General features: G+C 31.6%; 1 protein-coding gene and 1 long non-coding RNA gene across 2 annotated transcripts; one reads left to right on the top strand and one right to left on the bottom strand.

Annotated features, from left to right (window-relative positions):
• Positions 1-3,878: 3,878 nt before the first annotated feature.
• LOC25479980 (uncharacterized) lies at positions 3,879-7,086 on the top strand. Its single transcript, XR_003008582.2, has 3 exons — positions 3,879-4,034; positions 4,124-4,252; positions 6,776-7,086. It is a non-coding gene; the product is annotated as an uncharacterized lncRNA (long non-coding RNA).
• A 9,318-nt stretch (positions 7,087-16,404) lies between these two features.
• LOC25479982 (uncharacterized) lies at positions 16,405-18,320 on the bottom strand. The gene is made up of 2 exons (XM_013587587.3): positions 17,976-18,320; positions 16,405-17,867 (listed from the first exon to the last, which is right to left on the bottom strand). The coding sequence occupies exons 1-2, from the start codon at positions 18,129-18,131 to the stop codon at positions 17,430-17,432; spliced, it is 594 nt and encodes a 197-aa protein (XP_013443041.1). The 5' UTR covers positions 18,132-18,320; the 3' UTR covers positions 16,405-17,429.
• Between the last annotated feature and the right edge of the window lie 358 nt (positions 18,321-18,678).

Here is an 18,678-nt window from a genome sequence, read left to right as displayed (position 1 = left end):
TCTCCAGAATCAGAAGATGGTTCTGCTTCAAAGATGGATGGGTCATCAAAAACTGGAGGTGAAATGGCCAAACCAGGAGCATGAACTTTGACAGTCCAGTCAGCCAGAGCACACACAATTTTGTGTGTTTTGGTGGAAACCCTGAGAGCCCTAGAGGCTATCTTCTCAGCTCTTGAGGTTTTGGCAGGAGGAGCAACACCAGAAGGTTCATCTTTCTCTCTGTTTGCAGTAACAAAAGTATTCAGAGAGTCCCAAATTTAACCCGTTGCAAAACCCTAGGTAATGTTTCCTATCAAATTGAGATTTTGACTAAAAGTGATTTTAAGTGTTTTTGGGAAATAAGTGATTCTGGGATAAGCTATTTTGGAGATTTGAAAATATGATTTTTTTAGTAAAATATAATAGGATTTGTTGAATAGAACGCGTAGGCGGAAACAGAATTGGAATCGGGTTAACAGTTGAGATTTTACGTGCGAAATGGTTATGTTTTATTATGCGATCATGTTTAACTGACTAACTTTAATGTGGTTTTTGTGTATTGTTTGAAGTTTCTATTTTGTTATATATAGTTTAAGATATTTAAGCAATAATTAAATTCATTTTCTCATGTGCTCTGAATTTCGAGTACGAAATTCTTTTAAGTGGGGGAGAGTTGTAACGCCCTATTTTATTATTTATTTATTTTATCGAGTTTAGTGTCTTTTGTATAATTTATTTGAATAATTGTGATGTGTTAATTATTAGTAGTTATTGTGAGCATTATTAGTGATAGATTATAATTAAATAGATTAATGAGGCATAAGGGCAGAATTGGAATAAGAGAGATTAAGTGAGAAACAAACTCAGTTAGTGATTATAAATAGATGAGACCATTAGAGAATTAAGGTTACAACAAATTAGAAACTGCTTTTGGGAGAAAAAGGGAGAAAGTGAGAAGTCAGAGAAAAGAAGTGGAACAAATTTGTAGAGTTCGAATTCAATCAATCTAAGGTAAGGGTGGGACTACCTTTCTCTAATAATGGGTTATATGATTCTAAAAACGGGTTTAACATGTTGTTGTTTTGTTAATTTTGATTTGTTGAGAAATTAGGTTTTGAAATTAAAATTGATTGTCGAAAGAGTAGGTAAACCGATGAATTAACATAAGAATTGTTGTCTTGTAGTGATTGAGTAAGAAAACAATTCGAATACATCCGAACCAAATGCGGTTTTTTGCGGTTTCGGTTTTGATTGGTTCGGTTTATGGTTTTTCTATTGGCCTGGTTCGGTTTTAAACACCCTTAATTTGAAGTGTGTTGTATGATGATGTGATTATTTAATAATGTGATTATTTGAAAATATATGATATGACGATGTATGTTAATACAAAGATATGTGATATGATGATGGGTTATCGAAAGATGTGTAAATGGAAGATGTATAACTATTTGAAGATGTGATAACTAGTGATGTGTTCTAGTAATGGTCACGTGTGAATGATATTTCTTTTACGAAATGATATTATAATTGATATTGATGCTTACATGATGTATAAGATGTGAATGATGCCTACTGATTTTATTTAATGATAATATATGTTCAAATGTGAACATTATCTTTATATGATGTATACATGTTAAATTTCAAGTTGATGTCCTAAAATTATGTTGATGCTTACATGTTATTATAAGATGTTGATTGAGACCTAATGATTCTATTAAATGATGTATACTTTAACTATGAATATATTCATATTGTGATGTATGCATAACTAAATGTAAATGATGCGTTCTTTGTTTTGGATCTATACATGTGTTTATGCATTTATTATGTTGAATATATTCTCACCCTCTAGTTGCGAGTTGGACGCCTACACCCTTGTGGTGTAGATTTGTAGGAAGAAGAAGTTTGTAGCAGTGAATCTTTGAGATGACTCTGAAGCTATCTCGCTTATTTATCACTTCTGGGATTCTTTATCGAGTCCATGTTTTGATCTGCGACACTAGGGATTTGGGATATAATCTATTTTAGACTATTTTTGAATTCTTTGAATTCAGTTTTGATGTTGAAATGTTTACTTTGATATTTTGATAACTATTCCGCTGTGACCTTTTTTTTTGTATTAAATGTAGTACTTTTGGAATGATAAAGATGTGTGACACCCTTCTGTGCGTTTTGATTAATGTATTTTTATTATTAAATAATATGTGAAATTTAGGGTGTCACATGGATTGTCTAAGTATCCACCCTGCACTTGCATAAAAGTTATAAGGATATGAAGAAAATATTTTGGTAAACAATTATGAAAAAATATGCGACTGAATTTGTGTAAACTTGTTTAACCTATCAAAATTATAATGTAGAACACTAGAAACCTTAAGGTTGTACTTTACTTATGAATATTTCTTAATGTAATGGGGATGAGATTGTAGTTGATTTTCTTGTAGGTTTACCTAGAACCTCAAAGTAGTATGGAGTTATTTGGGTCATTTTAGATACTAATCATTTTAATCAAATAAACATCACGTATTCCATGGACTTGTCAACCAAATAGTACATAAATAAGATTGTGAAGCTGCAATGTTATTAGAATTTCATAAAGAGACCCTTGATACACCTTTTTGTTTTTGGAAAATTTTCATGGATATTTGATTAGAAATCTTAGGATGAATTCATCCTATAATCCACAATCATGTGGTCAAACTAAATGAACATGTCAATCTTTAATGGACACGTTGAGAGATTTTGTGTTATATCTGGGTTGGTGCTCATATAGATTCTTTACACTTATAGAGTTCAAGTATAACAATAATTGCAACTCTAGTATTTAGATGATTCCTTTAAATGAATTATATTGGCATATGTATATAATTCATGTTGATCCGAGACTTCTGACAACCTTGTGTTAGGACCTAGAGATTAATCAAGAAACCACCGACAAAGTGGTAGTGCTTCATGAGATAAATAAAGAGTCCCAAATTAGGAAAATAGTTATCATGATAAAAGAAGGAAACTCATTGAGTTTCAAGTAGGTGGCTAAAATACCGCATAGAGGCCCAATGTTACCTTGTTAACAAATCTCAGCACTACAATTAAGCAATGAAAAAAAATCAAAACTAATAAAAATGTATGGTTAATAAGGAAACAAACACATAAATAAATTATTTATTCAAGATTAAAAAATAAATAAAATATATAAAATGAATCCTAAAATTAACTAATTATGAAAGACAACTAAGATAATTAAAGAAAAAACAATAAAAAATATGCATATAGTGAAGAATTATTATTACTTTCAATTAATACATAAATACTTTATCGTCATGTTAAGGTTTTATTACTTCAAATAATATTGTCATTATTCAACACTATTATTTCTCTTTTATGACTTTTAATATCATTTTTATTCAGCATGGTATAGGGGTGTAGTATTTAATGGCTATTAAATGATTAATTTCAAACATCAAACCGTATCTAAAACTTTAAATGGTGTATCCCCTTCTAACTATATTTTATTTAACCGTAAAATTTTAACGTGAGACCTTGTACAAGATATGTGAGTCCAATTCCATTAATACCAACATCTATAATGTAGGTCTCTATATATATATATATATATATATATATATATATATATATATATATATATATGTGTGTGTCCCCTCTTAGTTATGAAAAGCTTTATCATATTTTTTTTTTTAACGAAGTTATAATAATTAAAATATAATGAAAGGTTGGTAAACCGAATCTAAAATTACGAGCAATATATTTATGTAGGGTCTATTCTCCGAGCTAAAGAGACAAACATGATACATAAATGTACTTTAGTGACATCTAATAATTATTTTAATTTTGATGAAGAATTTTCTGCAGCAATAAATTTTTAAAAAGTATTAAATTGACGTAAACATTCCTTGAGGTTTTTTAATATATAAAGTGTTCAAACCATTTTCAATTTGTTATATGAAAAGGTGAAAAAATGGATAAAATTCTCAAGTTTGTTCATATCGTGATTCTATTTGTCTTCTTATTGCTTGTTTTGGTTGCTGCTGAACGTAAGCTCAATGTTATATATAATTTTTATCTTATAGACAATATTTTACTACTTTTAACAATATTCATTTTTTCTTTATTTACATTGCAGAACATTTTGTTACATTGTATAAAAAAAAGGAAAAGTGTGCTCTTGATGTCGATTGCCTTGAACTATTTCCTAATTCTTATAAATATCTTATGAAGTGTGTTGGTGGTGATTGTATAAGCTTATCTAAAGGTAAAAAAAATATGTATTTGCTATGTCTAATCCTTCTATTTTCTTTTTCTTGTTATAATGTTGTTGCTGTTATAATTTGTCTCAAGCTTTCAGATATTTCTTTGACCATGCAATTTCTTTGTGAAGAATGTAATATATATATATATATATATATATATTGAATGACAATTAGATATATTAATTAAATTAGAAACTGTCACATATTGAGGTACTCCAACAAAAATTTGAAGCCTAAACATGTTAAATTGATAATGAAATTGTTGTTATCTTTTCTTCCTTTTGAATGTCCTTAAAATGTTTAGGTATAAGAACAAACTAAGGTCAATTGATACATATTATAAGAAAATTATAATTGAGTTTTATATCTCAATAGATGAGAGTAAATGATTGAGTTTAATACTTTACGGTGTTATCTTCGGCTTTGTTTGCGAGTTTTGAGGGGAATGAAAGGAAAGACCAAGGAGGGGAAGGAAAGGAAAGGTAGGGAAGGGAGAAAGGAGGGAAAACCTTCCCCTTGTTTGGGAGTTAAAAAACCAACAAGGAAAGGAGATGAAGGGCTTGTTATAATTTTACTATTTTACCCTTTTTTTTCTCTTAAAATCAATACATTGTGTTATACTTTGTAATTTATCTTGTAATTTATTCAAAATAGCTTATCTCATGAAAAATAATTATTACGATCTCTTTTTAAAAAACAACTTATTCAAAACAACTTATTTACAAAAAAAAAACTTATTACAATCTCTTTTTGAAAAACAACTTATTAATGCAAACCAGTTCATTATGATATCTTTTTAAAATAGAGCTTATTCAAAATACTTTATCTTATGACAAACAACTTATTATGATCTCCTTTAAAAAAAACAGCTTATTTATGCAAAACAACTTACTACGACCTCTTTTAAAAAAAACAGCATATTCAAAACAACTTATTTATGCATAAACAACTTATTACAACCTCTTTTCAAAAAACAGCTTATTTATGCAAAACAGCTTATTACGACCTCTTTTCGAAAAATAGCTTATTTATGCAAAGAGATCGTAATAAGCTGTTATGGATATATAAGCTGTTTTGAATATGTTGTTTTTGAAAAAGAGGTTGTATTAAGTTGTTTTGCATAAATAAGCTGTTTTGAATAAGCTATTTTTGAAAAAGAGGTCGTAATAAGCTATTTTGCATAAATAAGCTGTTTTGAATAAGCTGTTTTTTGAAAAGAGGTCGTAATAAGCTGTTTTGCATAAATAAGTTGTTTTGAATAAGTTGTTTTTCTTAAAAGAGGTCGTAATAAGTTGTTTTTCATAGATAAGTTGTTTTGAATAAGAGATCGTTAGAAGCTGTTTTGGATAAATAAGCTGTTTTTGAAAAAGAGGTCATAATAAGTTGTTTTGGATAAATAAATTGTTTTGAATAAGTTGTTTTTTGAACAGAGGTCGTAATAAGTTGTTTTGGATAAATAAGATCTTTTGAATAAGTGGTTTTTGAAAAGGAGATTGTATTAATTTGGTCATGTCTAAAATTGGAATTTTGAATTATTATCAGGGAAAAATTGTCAATTTGTATGTTTCACCCCCCAAAATCCCCAAATTTGGGGGAACTTTAAAATTGGTCAAATGAAGCCCTTCAAAACCCCCCCAAAACCTATCCCTTGTTTTTTTTTAAACTCGCAAACAAGGGTTTACCACTCCATAAGCCTTTCCTTCCCCTCCCTTCCCCTTCGAAACCCAACTCGCACATTATATCATCTTAGTGAGAGTCTAGATTATCAAACTTCCAAAGATGAAACCTAAGTAAATAACATAAATAATACTCCACACATAAAAAATTACACATAATCTGCACAATGATAACATACATTCTAATTAATGTTCCATTCAAATATATCATAGGTATATGATGTATCCTAAACTAAAAGTTAACATTGATTATGGTCCATCCTCTAAAATTCTCTCGCTAATGACGTCCAAGTGTGTTCTTACTTAACAAATTCTAGATATTAGTAGTCAATCAAAGTGTAATATTTAGGATAAAATAACACTCTCGTGTCTTCTAACCAAATGTAGAATTGTAGTAATAATAATAATAATAATAAAATTATTTATAAAGGATGAGGCCAAAAATAAACCTCATCATGCGCCAATACACATGATATTATCATATCTTCAATGCAAATTTAATCTCTTTTGAGTCATGGATATCCGACTCACAAACACCACTAAGTAGCCATATTTTTTGCATGATGTTCTATTTTGACTTTCCTTGTCCTCCTAGTCAACTTTTTTGAATATGAGTAGTCATTGCAACATGTATATGGACTAGTAGAATTGAAGAAATAATGTATTTGATATATATCTTTTGTATAGGGATATGTTTACCTTTGACGGTTTGAAGTTATAAATGTATTTTTGTGCCTTTAAAAAAATGTATATTTGTGTGTTTGTTTCTATGCATTGCCACTATGATACAACTTTGAGTCAGGTATAACATATCTCACTCCTTGTTTTTGTTGTATGGAATATATGTAGGATTCTCTCATGACGAGATAAAGGAGTAATATCAAGGTGTTTGATCAAGATAGCGAAGTGGAGAATTATTGTAATCTATGTTATTTTGTTCTCAAAAGTTGTTTAGACTATTGTTTATGTTTAGATTGGGTTATATGCTTTGGTGTTGGGACATGAAGGTCGAGTCTAATAATATGTTCTTGAACCAATTTATTGGATATTGATAAAAAAAAATATATATTTCATTTTATTATTATGATATTTGTAGGTCTAAAAGAAGCCAACATATATTACTTTGAGTTGTGAAATTAATTTGATTTATATTGTGATGATGTGATATCATATATTGCGTTAATATTTACTTATTAAAAAAATTTATTATCATTTTTAATTGTAATTATTTTTTCTTTATTACTCTTATTAAACAAAGGTTGCCTAATTTTTGGTTAATTTATATACTAATTATTTTGGTGTTTATTATTTCATAATAATTGTATCTGAGTCTAGCATATATATTAGGATTATGTGTCTACAATATTATTGTTACCGTGTGCATTTTAGTGTATTTGTTTGATAGTGTATAATGAATTTTGTATAATAACAATGTAGTGCAACTTTTTCCTAGTGTTTTTATCCTATTTATTTATCATGAAATTATTTTGAAACGAAGTGGATTTTTAAACAAATTGAGTGAATTTAGCATGTTTCATATTGGTTAAGATTGTTACATGATCAGACAATGGTCTTGTGACAAAGTGTTTGTAATGTAAGAATCGCAATTTTATGATATCTAGGGTTAGATGTTACTGTCTCTTTTCATTTTGATATAACATAATATTAAAATGTGAAAATTGTTTATGTTTTCATAAAAAAATTATTAAAATTTGGAATTTATTATAATTATTTTTTGGTGCAATTAGCTGGAGATTTACTTTCAATTAAAATTATGAGGAAGTAGGAATTTCTTTAAATTTTAATGGTTTCGATTATGACATGGGATTGTAATCTTTTTTTTCTAAGTTGAGAAGTGAAATTCTTTTGGGAAATAACTTATTCGTGAGTTTGTAAAAAATTACTGTCAAAACGATAATTTTACTATTTTAGTTCACCATAGAATTGTATTCTAGGATGACTGCCATAAAGCATTTGTATGGAAGTTGGATTGAGGAAGGTACATCATTTATTGCTTGAGTTTAAACAACCCATCTTTCAGAATATTTCATGTGTGTCAGATGAACCTATGAATTAAGTTGGCACACGTGATGGAGCTTGAGTGCGGGTATCTTGTATAGGACAATGAGTAAACGATGAAACAGGTTAAGTGGTAAGTAAGAGTTAAAGCAACGGGGAAGGTCAGAGAAGATAAAAATAGCAAGGAAATATATTAAGTTAGTTAAGGATAGAAAGATTATGACATTAATAGTGTAAATGGTGTGATTACACGGTGAATCTTAAAGCATGAATTGGTTAATATGGTGGACAACAATATAAGAAGAGATATGGGGTGATGGTTTAGAATAGTGGAGGATGATGTAGGTAGATTCTTTAGAATAGTAATGAGCTCAATATCGTAGTGGATAGAAGAGTGTAGAACCAAAATGAACAAATAGAATAAAAAAGAGGTTTAAGGTAATGAAGATGCTAGGTGGAGAAATAAGACAAAGATAATTGAAAATAGAAAGGCGTAAGTTAAAGTAAGGGATAACGTTAGAAATAATGATAATGGTGAGGTAAGGACCTTAAGTTAAAATGAATAGTGTGTGGTCGATTTAAGATGATGGATGATGTTGAGAAAACTGATAAGACGAATTAGAACGGGGAAAGAAAGTTCTATGTTGAGTAATGAATGATGTCAGGGGTAATAATAGTGAAGAGACAAGATAGTAAATCTCTAAAGAAACAAAAACCTAAGTTAGAGTGAGGTAATAAATGATGAAGATGATTGAGGTCATAAATGACAATGAATGTGAGACAAAGTACTAGGTTATATTCTAGTCGTGACGGGGAACAAAAAATCTGTTAATGGGGAGATGGACTAGTCTCCTATAAGGTCATTAATGATGAGGAAATTTAAGAGGATATAATGTTGTATTAGTGAGGGGAATAAAAGTCATAGGAAGAACGATAATTGGCGAGGTAAAAACCTTAAACTAGAAACGAGGAATGGATCGTTGCCGTTAGAATGAAGTACGTAGTAAATAAGGGGAGCTAGTGTTGAGTGTAGGTTTTAATGACAAATGTTGAGTAATGACAATGTTGAATAATGACGATGTTGAGTGGTGACAATGTTGAGTAATGAAGAAGCGATGATGTTGATTAATGATCACGTAAATGATGAGTTTGACAAATGAAATTATGTTGTAATTGTGAGCTGTTGATGATGTGCTATAAGTATTATTTAGAGAGTCTCCCCTCATGCATCATATCATATTTAAGACCAAGTTGAATGACGAATGACGAATGTTGCATTTATGTTTAGTAACACAAATCTAGCATACAAATGTTGATTAGGTTGTATGTGTGATCATAAACACAACTCTGACATACAAATGTTAATTAGAAACCGGTAGTGGGATTCATATAGGTCTAGGAATGAAGTGAATTTGCATATGGCTCATGTTGGGTGTATATGATGTTTATGTGATATAAGTGGTATATGTGATATGTGTTATTGTTAATGTATTGTGCATTTGTTTAATGTTTTGAAACTAGTGGATTATGATAATGATGATATGTGAATGATGTTGTATAATCTATTGAAGAATTATGAATATGTTGGAAACGATGATCAATGATTCTAAGCCTATTTATATACTAATCATTTATCCCAATATTTGTTATGATGAATATGCTCACCCCTTTGTTGTTGTTGTTGTTGTTGTTGTGTATTATGGTGTCTGTACTCTTGGGGTACATACACTCAAGACGAGAAGCTCTAGTTTGCGGGACCCTTTAAAGGTGGCGACGGAGATATACCTCCGTAGCTGTTACCCAATTACTCACGTAGTCGAATAATCACATGCTCTAATCTGTAACACTAATGTTGGGGTCAAACGTTGAATGTTTAACTTCAACTAGTTTTAATTATTTGAAATATGTATGATATTTTCCACAATGATGGTTGAGAATCAGACTTATTTATTTTATGAAATATTTTTGAAGTATTTTCCGCACTCTGAAATATGATGTGTTATTTATTATTGGAATGAATGATTGATGAGTATATGTAACATCCTTTTTGTTTAATTTATTCGTAGTATTTATTAAATCATCGTTGGGAATTAAGGTGTTACACTTCTTTACGGAAGAGCTTTCCAGCCTGTACCCACAGCTCTCTTACGCCTAAGTGAAAATTCATCTTTTCAATAGATGAAACAAAGTTTGGAACTTAGTTTTTGATGGAATTTTGGCCGAGACGAGGTTGCACGTTGGATGGATGATTCTTTAAGGAGTCATAATCAAATTTATTTCTTCCTTTGTGATTTCAAAAATGGCACCGATTTATTGTCGGTGGCATTCTCCGGTGCTTTCCTAATTTTTATTAGTATGCCTAGGTGGATGATTGGATCCAATCTACTAGTTCCTTTTATTTCTTTGTAGACAAGCTAGAACCATCCTTCCGAAAAGTTAGGTACATAGGGCGAAAACTGGGATGTTGCGAAATATGCAGTCTTCCTATGTGTGAGGAGTTTTTTAGAGATTTTTAAGTGGTCCTTCTCTTTAATAAGTTTAAAGTTTTCGTTTTAAAAGAATTGAAGCTCTCCTATCTCAACTACACCCTTTTTGTATGGCCATTATGAAAGACTTTCAATTTGGGTGTGACTTTAAAACCAGTACCTTATATTTGCAATTATTTTTTCATTTATTCCATTCTATGTTCCCTAACAGACAACGTCAAAGGTGGTTAGGCCTCAATATTTTGATTTCATTTTCCCAGTTCATAGTTCTTTGAAAGAGCCCTTGTGTTCCTCCTTCAACAAGTATTTCTTGGTCTTCCTAGTGAGTCGTAGGGCTTATGTGAGTCTTTGTGACCTTCTTGATCACCATAATTTTAGCAAAGATGCATCAGAGGCCTTGGTAGCTAATGGTCGAAATTAGGCAAGTGTACCATATCGTTTACCAAGTAATAAACTGATAAGTTAAGCATCGTATCCATAAGGATTGTCGTTTCAACAAACCAATCCGCGTTACTTATTTGGCAACAATAAAATAAATAAAAGAGATAAGGGTTTAAAGTTTTTCAATTTTTATCGGTTTGCAACAATGCAAAGTTTACCTCTATTAATTTGTTGGAATTAAGTAACAGTCATGTCAATTTCAGTATTTAACGGGAGACTATTCAAGTTGCACCTGCTGATCACAAAAAAATGATACGTGTGCGCCCTTATTCTCTCAGAGATATAGTATCTTTCCCTCCAACTGTCAATTGCAATCTTCACACCAGAGTGCCTATTGGTTTCAGTGCATAGGAGCGAGGTACACTTATGCTGGTAAGTATACGTTTAGGTTCTTACTTTCCCAAAGGAATTTGAAACAATGACGGATAGGGTTCCTATATTCATAGTTCCTAAAGCCTTGTTGTTTGAATAACGCCCGTTTAATAGAGCTTTCTGATAAATGCTATTAAATATCCAACGCACGATCCAATAGCGCTTATAAAACTGGAACTATTATACATTGCTTCTACATATCCTTACATAGAAAATTGGGAAAAATGCTATTATTATGAACTACTTAAATTAAACGGAAACACTATTAACGAATAACCCTTAGATATCGCTTTTGTGGAACGTTATTGTAGGAGATAATGAAAATATGAAGAAGAAAAAAAAGGCGTGACCATTTTTTATTTTCCAACACTAAACATACCAAAACCATTACCGCTCATTCAGGAAAAAAAAAAAAACACATAAAAACACTTTTGCTAACCAAAATCCAGAACACGTTCATCTCAAACCCACCACCATCATCTCAAAACTTGCTTCTCACTGTTAGGAGATTAACTCACAACTATACAGTTAGAAGTCAACTGATTTTTACTAGCAAGTTAATAGTTTTTTATTAGAGTTAATTATGTCATTAATAGTTTTATTACAGAGTTATTTTGACAGATTTGAACTAATTTTTGTCAACTGTGTTTATGCTATATAAACACCAGCCTATGTAATTTCATTTCAAGCAATTGATAAATGAGAATGCTTTTGCTTTTCCAATATGGTATCAGAGCTTCAACCTAAAGGTATATATGAAACTTCCACCACGGCTTCAACCTGAATTGTCCAATCAAGTTTGTCGATCGCAAAAGTCCTTATATGGTCTACGTCAAGCAAGTAGACAATGGTTCTCAAAATTGTCAAATGCTCTAGTTTCTATTGGTTTCAAACATTCATAATATGATCATTCCTTATTTACCAAATCTCAAAATGGTTCTTTCACAACCCTACTGGTTTATGTCGATGATGTTATACTTACATGAAATTACCTCAGTAGTATTGAATCTGGCAAGAAATTTCTGCATTATACATTCAAAGTTAAAGATCTTGGTGATTTAAAATATTTTCTAGGTCTAGAGGTGTCACGTTCCCGAAAAGGAATTCATCTTTGTCAACGGAAATATGCATTAGCTATCCTTTCCGATGCTGGTTTGGTTGCTGCTAAGCAATGTTCAACTCCTTGTGTTCATGATTCCAAGCTTTTATATGACAGTTCTGCTCCACCTCATGATCCTACTGCTTATCGTCGCATCATTGGAAAATTATTGTATCTCACAAATACAAGACCTGACATTAGTTTTGTTTTTCAACAACTGAGTAAGTTCATGCAACATCCTACCATTCATCATTATGAAGCTTCCATGAGAATCTTGAGATACATTAAAAGTGCACCTGCACAAGGATTGTTTTTTTCAACAGAATCCTCTCTTCAGCTCAAAGCTTTTAGTGACTCTGATTGGGCTTTGTGCTTGACCACATGACGCTTCATTACTGGATTTTTCATATTTCTTGGTTCATCCTTGGTCTTGTGGCGTTCTAAGAAGTAAACCATAGTTTCACGGTCCTCTTTGGAAGCTAAATATCGTGCACTCGCATCAACCACTTTTGAAATTTAGTGGCTCACTTATCTACTTCAAGATCTTCAAATCTCTTTCATTCAGCCATCTCTTCTTTATTGTGATTGTCAGTCTGCAAGACATATTGCTTTGAATCCCTATTTTCATGAAAGAATAAAGCATATTGATATAGATTGTCACGTTGTACGGAAAAAACTTCAGGCTGGTTTATTCCATCTTCTTCCTATTAGTTCTGCAAATCAGTTAGCAGATGTTTTCACCAAAGCTCTTGAACCTGCAACTTTTTGCAAGCTTCACTCCAAGCTCGGAGTGATGATAGTTTTTTACTAGCAAGTTAATAGTTTTTTATTAGAGTTAATTATGTCATTAATAGTTTTATTACAGAGTTATTTTGGCAGATTTGAACTAGTTTTTGTCAATTGTGTTTATGCTATATAAACACCACTCTATGTAATTTCTTTTCAAGCAATTGATAAATGAGAATGCTTTTGCCTTTCCAATTCTTCTCGTTGTCGATTTAGCGGTCAGAACCCGTATCTCACCAAAACCACACCGAATCACCAAACACTTCGTCATCTTCACCCTCTCAGCGACCACTCACCACCATCGTCTCCACCGTCTCACTCACCACCATCAAACCCATCATCATAGTTGGACTCGCCCTCCATCTTACCCTCGTTCCTTTTCATCGTCATCGAACTGGCCGTCGAACTGATTGGCCGTCTCCACTATGTCTCAACCATTCTCATCAAAATCAATTGAACCCCTAAGGTTGCTTCTAATTGTTTTGATTTTTTTTTTATGAAATTGAAAGTTAGTTTGAACCTATTATGTTCTTTCTGAGTTGAATTACAATTCATCTCAATCTTAACTATGGTACTTGGTCACATGGTTAATAGGTTTTTGTTCTTATAAGTAAATTTTTTTGTTCCTTTCTTACTTAATTTTATTTTGGCCTCTATTTTGTTGATGTTGTTCTCAAAACTTCTAGTTATGTAAACATGCTCACAAATTTTATAAGTTCATGGTTAACTGTATATGTGCACACCACAATGATACCCAACTTTAACTACATCTTTCTTTGGCAGGTCCATGTTTTGGCAGTGGCTTCCATCCGAAGTTGTTGTCCCTGTCACTGTTCATAAAGACACCAAAGAGATACAAAATCTTTTTGTTGCCTCGATTGGATTGTATATCATGTTTGACTTAATATTTTAGTTTAAATGCATTTGGCGTAGGTTAATGTTAAGAGTCCCACATCGGACAGAACATGGCCTGACAATATGTTTATAAGTGGGGACAATTTTCACCTTACAAGTCGGTTTTGTGGGGTTGTGTTAGGCCCAACCACGATTTCTAAGATGGTATCAGAGCCTCTCCAAGATCCATTGGACTACCTGTTATCAGGTTTCCACATCGAGCCACGCACCATTTATGTCCATGAACCAAGCCCAATAGTGCTGGTCGTGAGGGGGTGTGTTAAGAGTCCCACATCAGACATGACATGGCCTGACAATGTGTATATAAATGGGGGAAATCCTCAAATTACAAACCGGTTTTGTGGGGTTGTGTTAGGCCCAACCACAATTTCTAAGAGTTAGATTGAATATGGGCATCTCCTTTTTCTCGTGTTATAAGCAAATTTTGGGGTTGGTTGAATGGGTTGAATTCTTGGGGAAGTTATCTATTTCAGTTTTCTACAACCTCTTTTTGATACTATATATATTATGGTTATGTTGAATTGATCGTACTATTATCTCACTTGGTAGTATACTAATTGAAAAGGATGATCTTACTATTATTTCACTCTAAGTCAATTTTTTCTTATTCTGTATTAAATGTGTAGGTAAATTGGAGCATTCAGTATACAAGGCTCAAAGCACATATTTTTATTTTGCAAAAATTATAAGTATATTTATAGTTTTTTTTTTTTTTTTTTGAGGGAAGGTATATTTATAGTTGAAAACTTTGTTAACTCCTTTTGCATTTTAAGTTACATAGATAAATTTAAATCATAGTGCTCCACTTTCTTATCCAATAAACTTTGTTAAATCCTTATACACTATAACTTCGAATCTAGATTTAACGATTCGAATCAAATACGTATTTTCAATTTTATTTTAAGCCAAACTCTTTTGTATTCCTCTCTCCTATGTATGCTTGTCTATATGCAATATTGAATCAATTTTACAAATACTCTCTCAAAGTTTTTTCTGTTTCTCTTTCTACAATCTCTTTTGATTAAACATTTATTCAAAGAACATTTGTACGATTTGAGATCTAGGTTGATAAGGTGATATATGATATATGTAAGAATTGGTTTCTCTCAAGGATCTTGGCAGCGCATCAAGCATCTAAAGCAAAAGTAGGTGTTTTTCAGTGTGTTTGGATGGGTGAATGTTTTGAGGGAATGTAATGTTTTGAGGGAATTCAACTACTTTAAGGTGAATTCTATTGTTAGAAGGGGATTGAAAAAGCTAGGCTCGTATCAAAGAAGATTTATTGGATAAGAAAATTAAAATATTGCATGCTAGGCTTGAGATAAAACTTTGGAAGATCCAATTTCAAGAAGGATTGAAGATTGGAGGTTTTACAGTGATTACATAGCATAGAAGATTAATGATCAGTTGGATTCGTAAATTGAAGGAATCTTTGTAATTGACTATGTAAAACCACTTCTCATATCTTTGTGTTTTCTCCTCCACCCTTTTCTATTTCTGGCAATTATTATACATATTGTAGTATTGTTTCTTGTCTTACGAATTATTTGTATAAAGTATAGGAATTGGTTTGAGATGGACTATAGTTTCATAATTAACTTATGTATTGATTTTGATTGAGTAATAATAATTCAATTGTGAATTACTTATTCAAAGCTGGATTAACTTATTATCATTGTTTAATTAATTATCCTTTGTAGAAATTGTACCATTTTCATTAGTCATCTCAATTCGTGAAAATATTTTATAAAACCACGTTCTGAATAAATTTTAAAAGAGTGAATCTATCCACTTCCCTCCCTCTAGATGATTAAGTCATGTTTGATTCCCCTTTCTTTCATTGTTCGTTTAGTATGTTAGTATGTCCTATAATTGTGGTTTAGAATTTTATGCGTACTGAGTAGGAAACAGTAGTAACCTCTGTAAAATACCAAATTTGAGCGACAATGTTGCAAATATTTAAATCAGTAAAATAGAGCACTTGGAATACACATGAATGACATCCATATACTATAAGAAGAAAAAATGATTTTTCCTGCAAATATTTCCGAGGAAAACGACTTCCTCCAAAACAACCATTGTTACCCAGGAAAATTTCATTGAAAAACATGTGTCACTAAAGTAGTCATTGAAACAATGGGTCCCATATGTTTACCGAGGAATATTTCCTCGCTAAGCCATTTTCCAGTCAAGAATGGGTCCCACATACAAAGAGTCGTTTGAATCAAAGATCGTGTTACATCGTGAGTGTGAGCATGTCAGCTTTTGCATTTTTAGCAGGATTTTTCCTAGGAATGATGTCTAGGAAATTTCCTCAAAAACTTTGCGACACACATTTCCTCGATAATTTCTATGAATAGAGACACAATTTGCCATAAATAGTTACCTCGAAAGTCGATGCTTCCTAGGAATTTTGTCTGTTTACCGATGATAATAATCCTAGGAAATCTCCTTATTTCTTGTAGTGACATATGCTAAGAAACCATGGACATTAAATCTTACTTTCTATGCATCCAATCTTCTATCATAAATGAGTATGATGTACAAAACTGAAAAAATAACAAATTCGTTCATTAACGGAGAAAGAAAAACGATAAAGTATCTTTATGAACGACGAAGGAGCCCTAAACATAACTTATTTCTACAACAACAAAACCACGTGGCAGTTTTTTATTTGATCAAATCGTCCTACTGAAAAGGTGAATCGGGACCGAAGAATTTCCCTTTCTTTTTATATTTTTTTGACAGAAGTGCCCTCTTTTTATTGGGAGAAGCCCTTTCTTTTTTGAAAAATAGAAAAAATCACTAAGCTCCCATTCTTATTTACTCGCTTCACTTTACTTCAAATGTGTGATCATCCCTTTGAAAAAAGCACTAAAACCCATAATATATTAAAGCATTGATCGCTAAAGACTTTTTTGGCTCAAAAATCATTTTTTAGACACAGGTATTAATACCCTTGTAATGAAAATTCTTTGTGAAGTAAATTTTCTATACAACAACTTTTTCTACAAGCATTTGTTAGATAATAAATCTTGTGTCAGAAAGCAATTTACAAACTCCATCATATAAATTCTCCCTGTTTGCTGCTGTAGCATTTCCACACGGTTTTTCTGTGAACCGGATCAAGACCGTTGATTTGAGATTGGATGATTAATTACATTTCAAGCTCATTTTTCTGCAGTAAAACAATCTCATCCGCCAATTTAAGATTTGACCTCTTAGATTTGTGACAGTATCCTGTTACTTGTTGTAACTGCATGAAATCCAATTCGAAGGAAAGGCAAAGGGGATAATTGTGAAATTGTTTCTCCCAACCTTATAACATACTCTAAGATGACTTGTTCCTTCATTGTGATCTGTGTCAAATGATCATTATGGTACTTCACTTTCTATAATGACCATTCACATCCATATACTTTGGACTATGCACTACACTGTATCTTGCACCATATGGCAACATCTTTCGGCACCTATAGTTTGAGTTGCAAAGAGAGAAAAGGAAGATCCATATTGAAGTCAGAAAAATTCCAAATAGTTTCCCGAAAAACACAGTAAATACTAAGCTTATTAGAACCAAACAAATTGCACGAAACTCAAACTTCTTTTGTTTCTCTAATATTGCGCTTTCTTGTTTAGTTTCTTTCTCATGTTTTCCTTTGGTGGACATGTTCTTTGATTGTGATACCGTTGAATTATCTGAAGATAAACTTGTCAAAGACGATTGAGTGGCGTTGGTTACTTTCTTATACGTCGAATAATTATGCTTTGACACACCAAAACAATCAAAGCCGTAACAAGTTTTATGACGAGCTCTTCTATTCTGCAAGAATTAGATATTAAAAGTCAACGATCAAAAACTTTGTGCTATAAAAATGAAATGAAATTAATTCATATACACTGTAAAAAATAAAATAATTAAGATACTTACCAATATAGTTTCCAACACCATAGCTTTGATCACTTTTAAAACTGTATGTTTGTTCTTTGAGTGGTGATGAGCAACAACTTTAGATTCAAGTAGGTCATCTAGATCAACAACAGGGCGAAAACATTGAGAGAATTTACTCTTTGAAAAGCTCCTCATGATGTGTAACTCAAGAAAAAGAAATTCTTCAAGAGTTTGGAGTTACAGATGAGGATATTTTTGTGTGTAACTTCAAGCTAGCAAGGAAAACACCACATATAAAAAATAGGACACCTCTTTTTTATATGAAAATTTGGTTTTGGTTGTAAGATGCAAGAAATGTTTGGTTGGTGGGTATTATATATTGTTGCTATGGCTCTCTATTTATGTGAAGTGACTGCTCATTGGTTTTTCTTTACTACTTTTGTTTTTTCTTCTTTTTCTTAGTGAAAGAGTTCAAAGTTGGGGTAAATAAAGTGAGAAGGCCACTTAGGTGCTCCTTGTTAGAGACAGGTTGAAGGATTATGTGACTTTTATATATTTTTTCTTTTTAGAAAGTGGGATTAGAAAAAAGATTGGGCTTTTCCATAGATTTTTATTTTCAATATCATAAAGGTGATGGGGAGAACGAGCCACGAAGGACCTAATGTATTTTAAGTTATGTGGCAATGAATTATCAAGGTGATATGAACTACAAGACGTGCGTTATATTCGAAAGTCTATCATA

This window comes from Medicago truncatula, chromosome 4 (assembly GCF_003473485.1).
Source record: "Medicago truncatula cultivar Jemalong A17 chromosome 4, MtrunA17r5.0-ANR, whole genome shotgun sequence".
Lineage (NCBI taxonomy): Eukaryota > Viridiplantae > Streptophyta > Magnoliopsida > Fabales > Fabaceae > Medicago > Medicago truncatula.
The sequence above is the reverse complement of the archived record's forward strand: the minus strand, read 5'-3'. Positions and strand labels throughout refer to the sequence as shown.

Coding starts and splice junctions, on each gene's coding strand:
- LOC25479982 (XM_013587587.3), bottom strand. CDS start 18,131: ATGAGGAGCTTTTCAAAGAGTAAATTCTCTCAATGTTTTCGCCCTGTT. Junction 17,868..17,975: donor TGGTGTTGGAAACTATATTG/GTAAGTATCTTA, acceptor TAATTCTTGCAG/AATAGAAGAGCTCGTCATAA.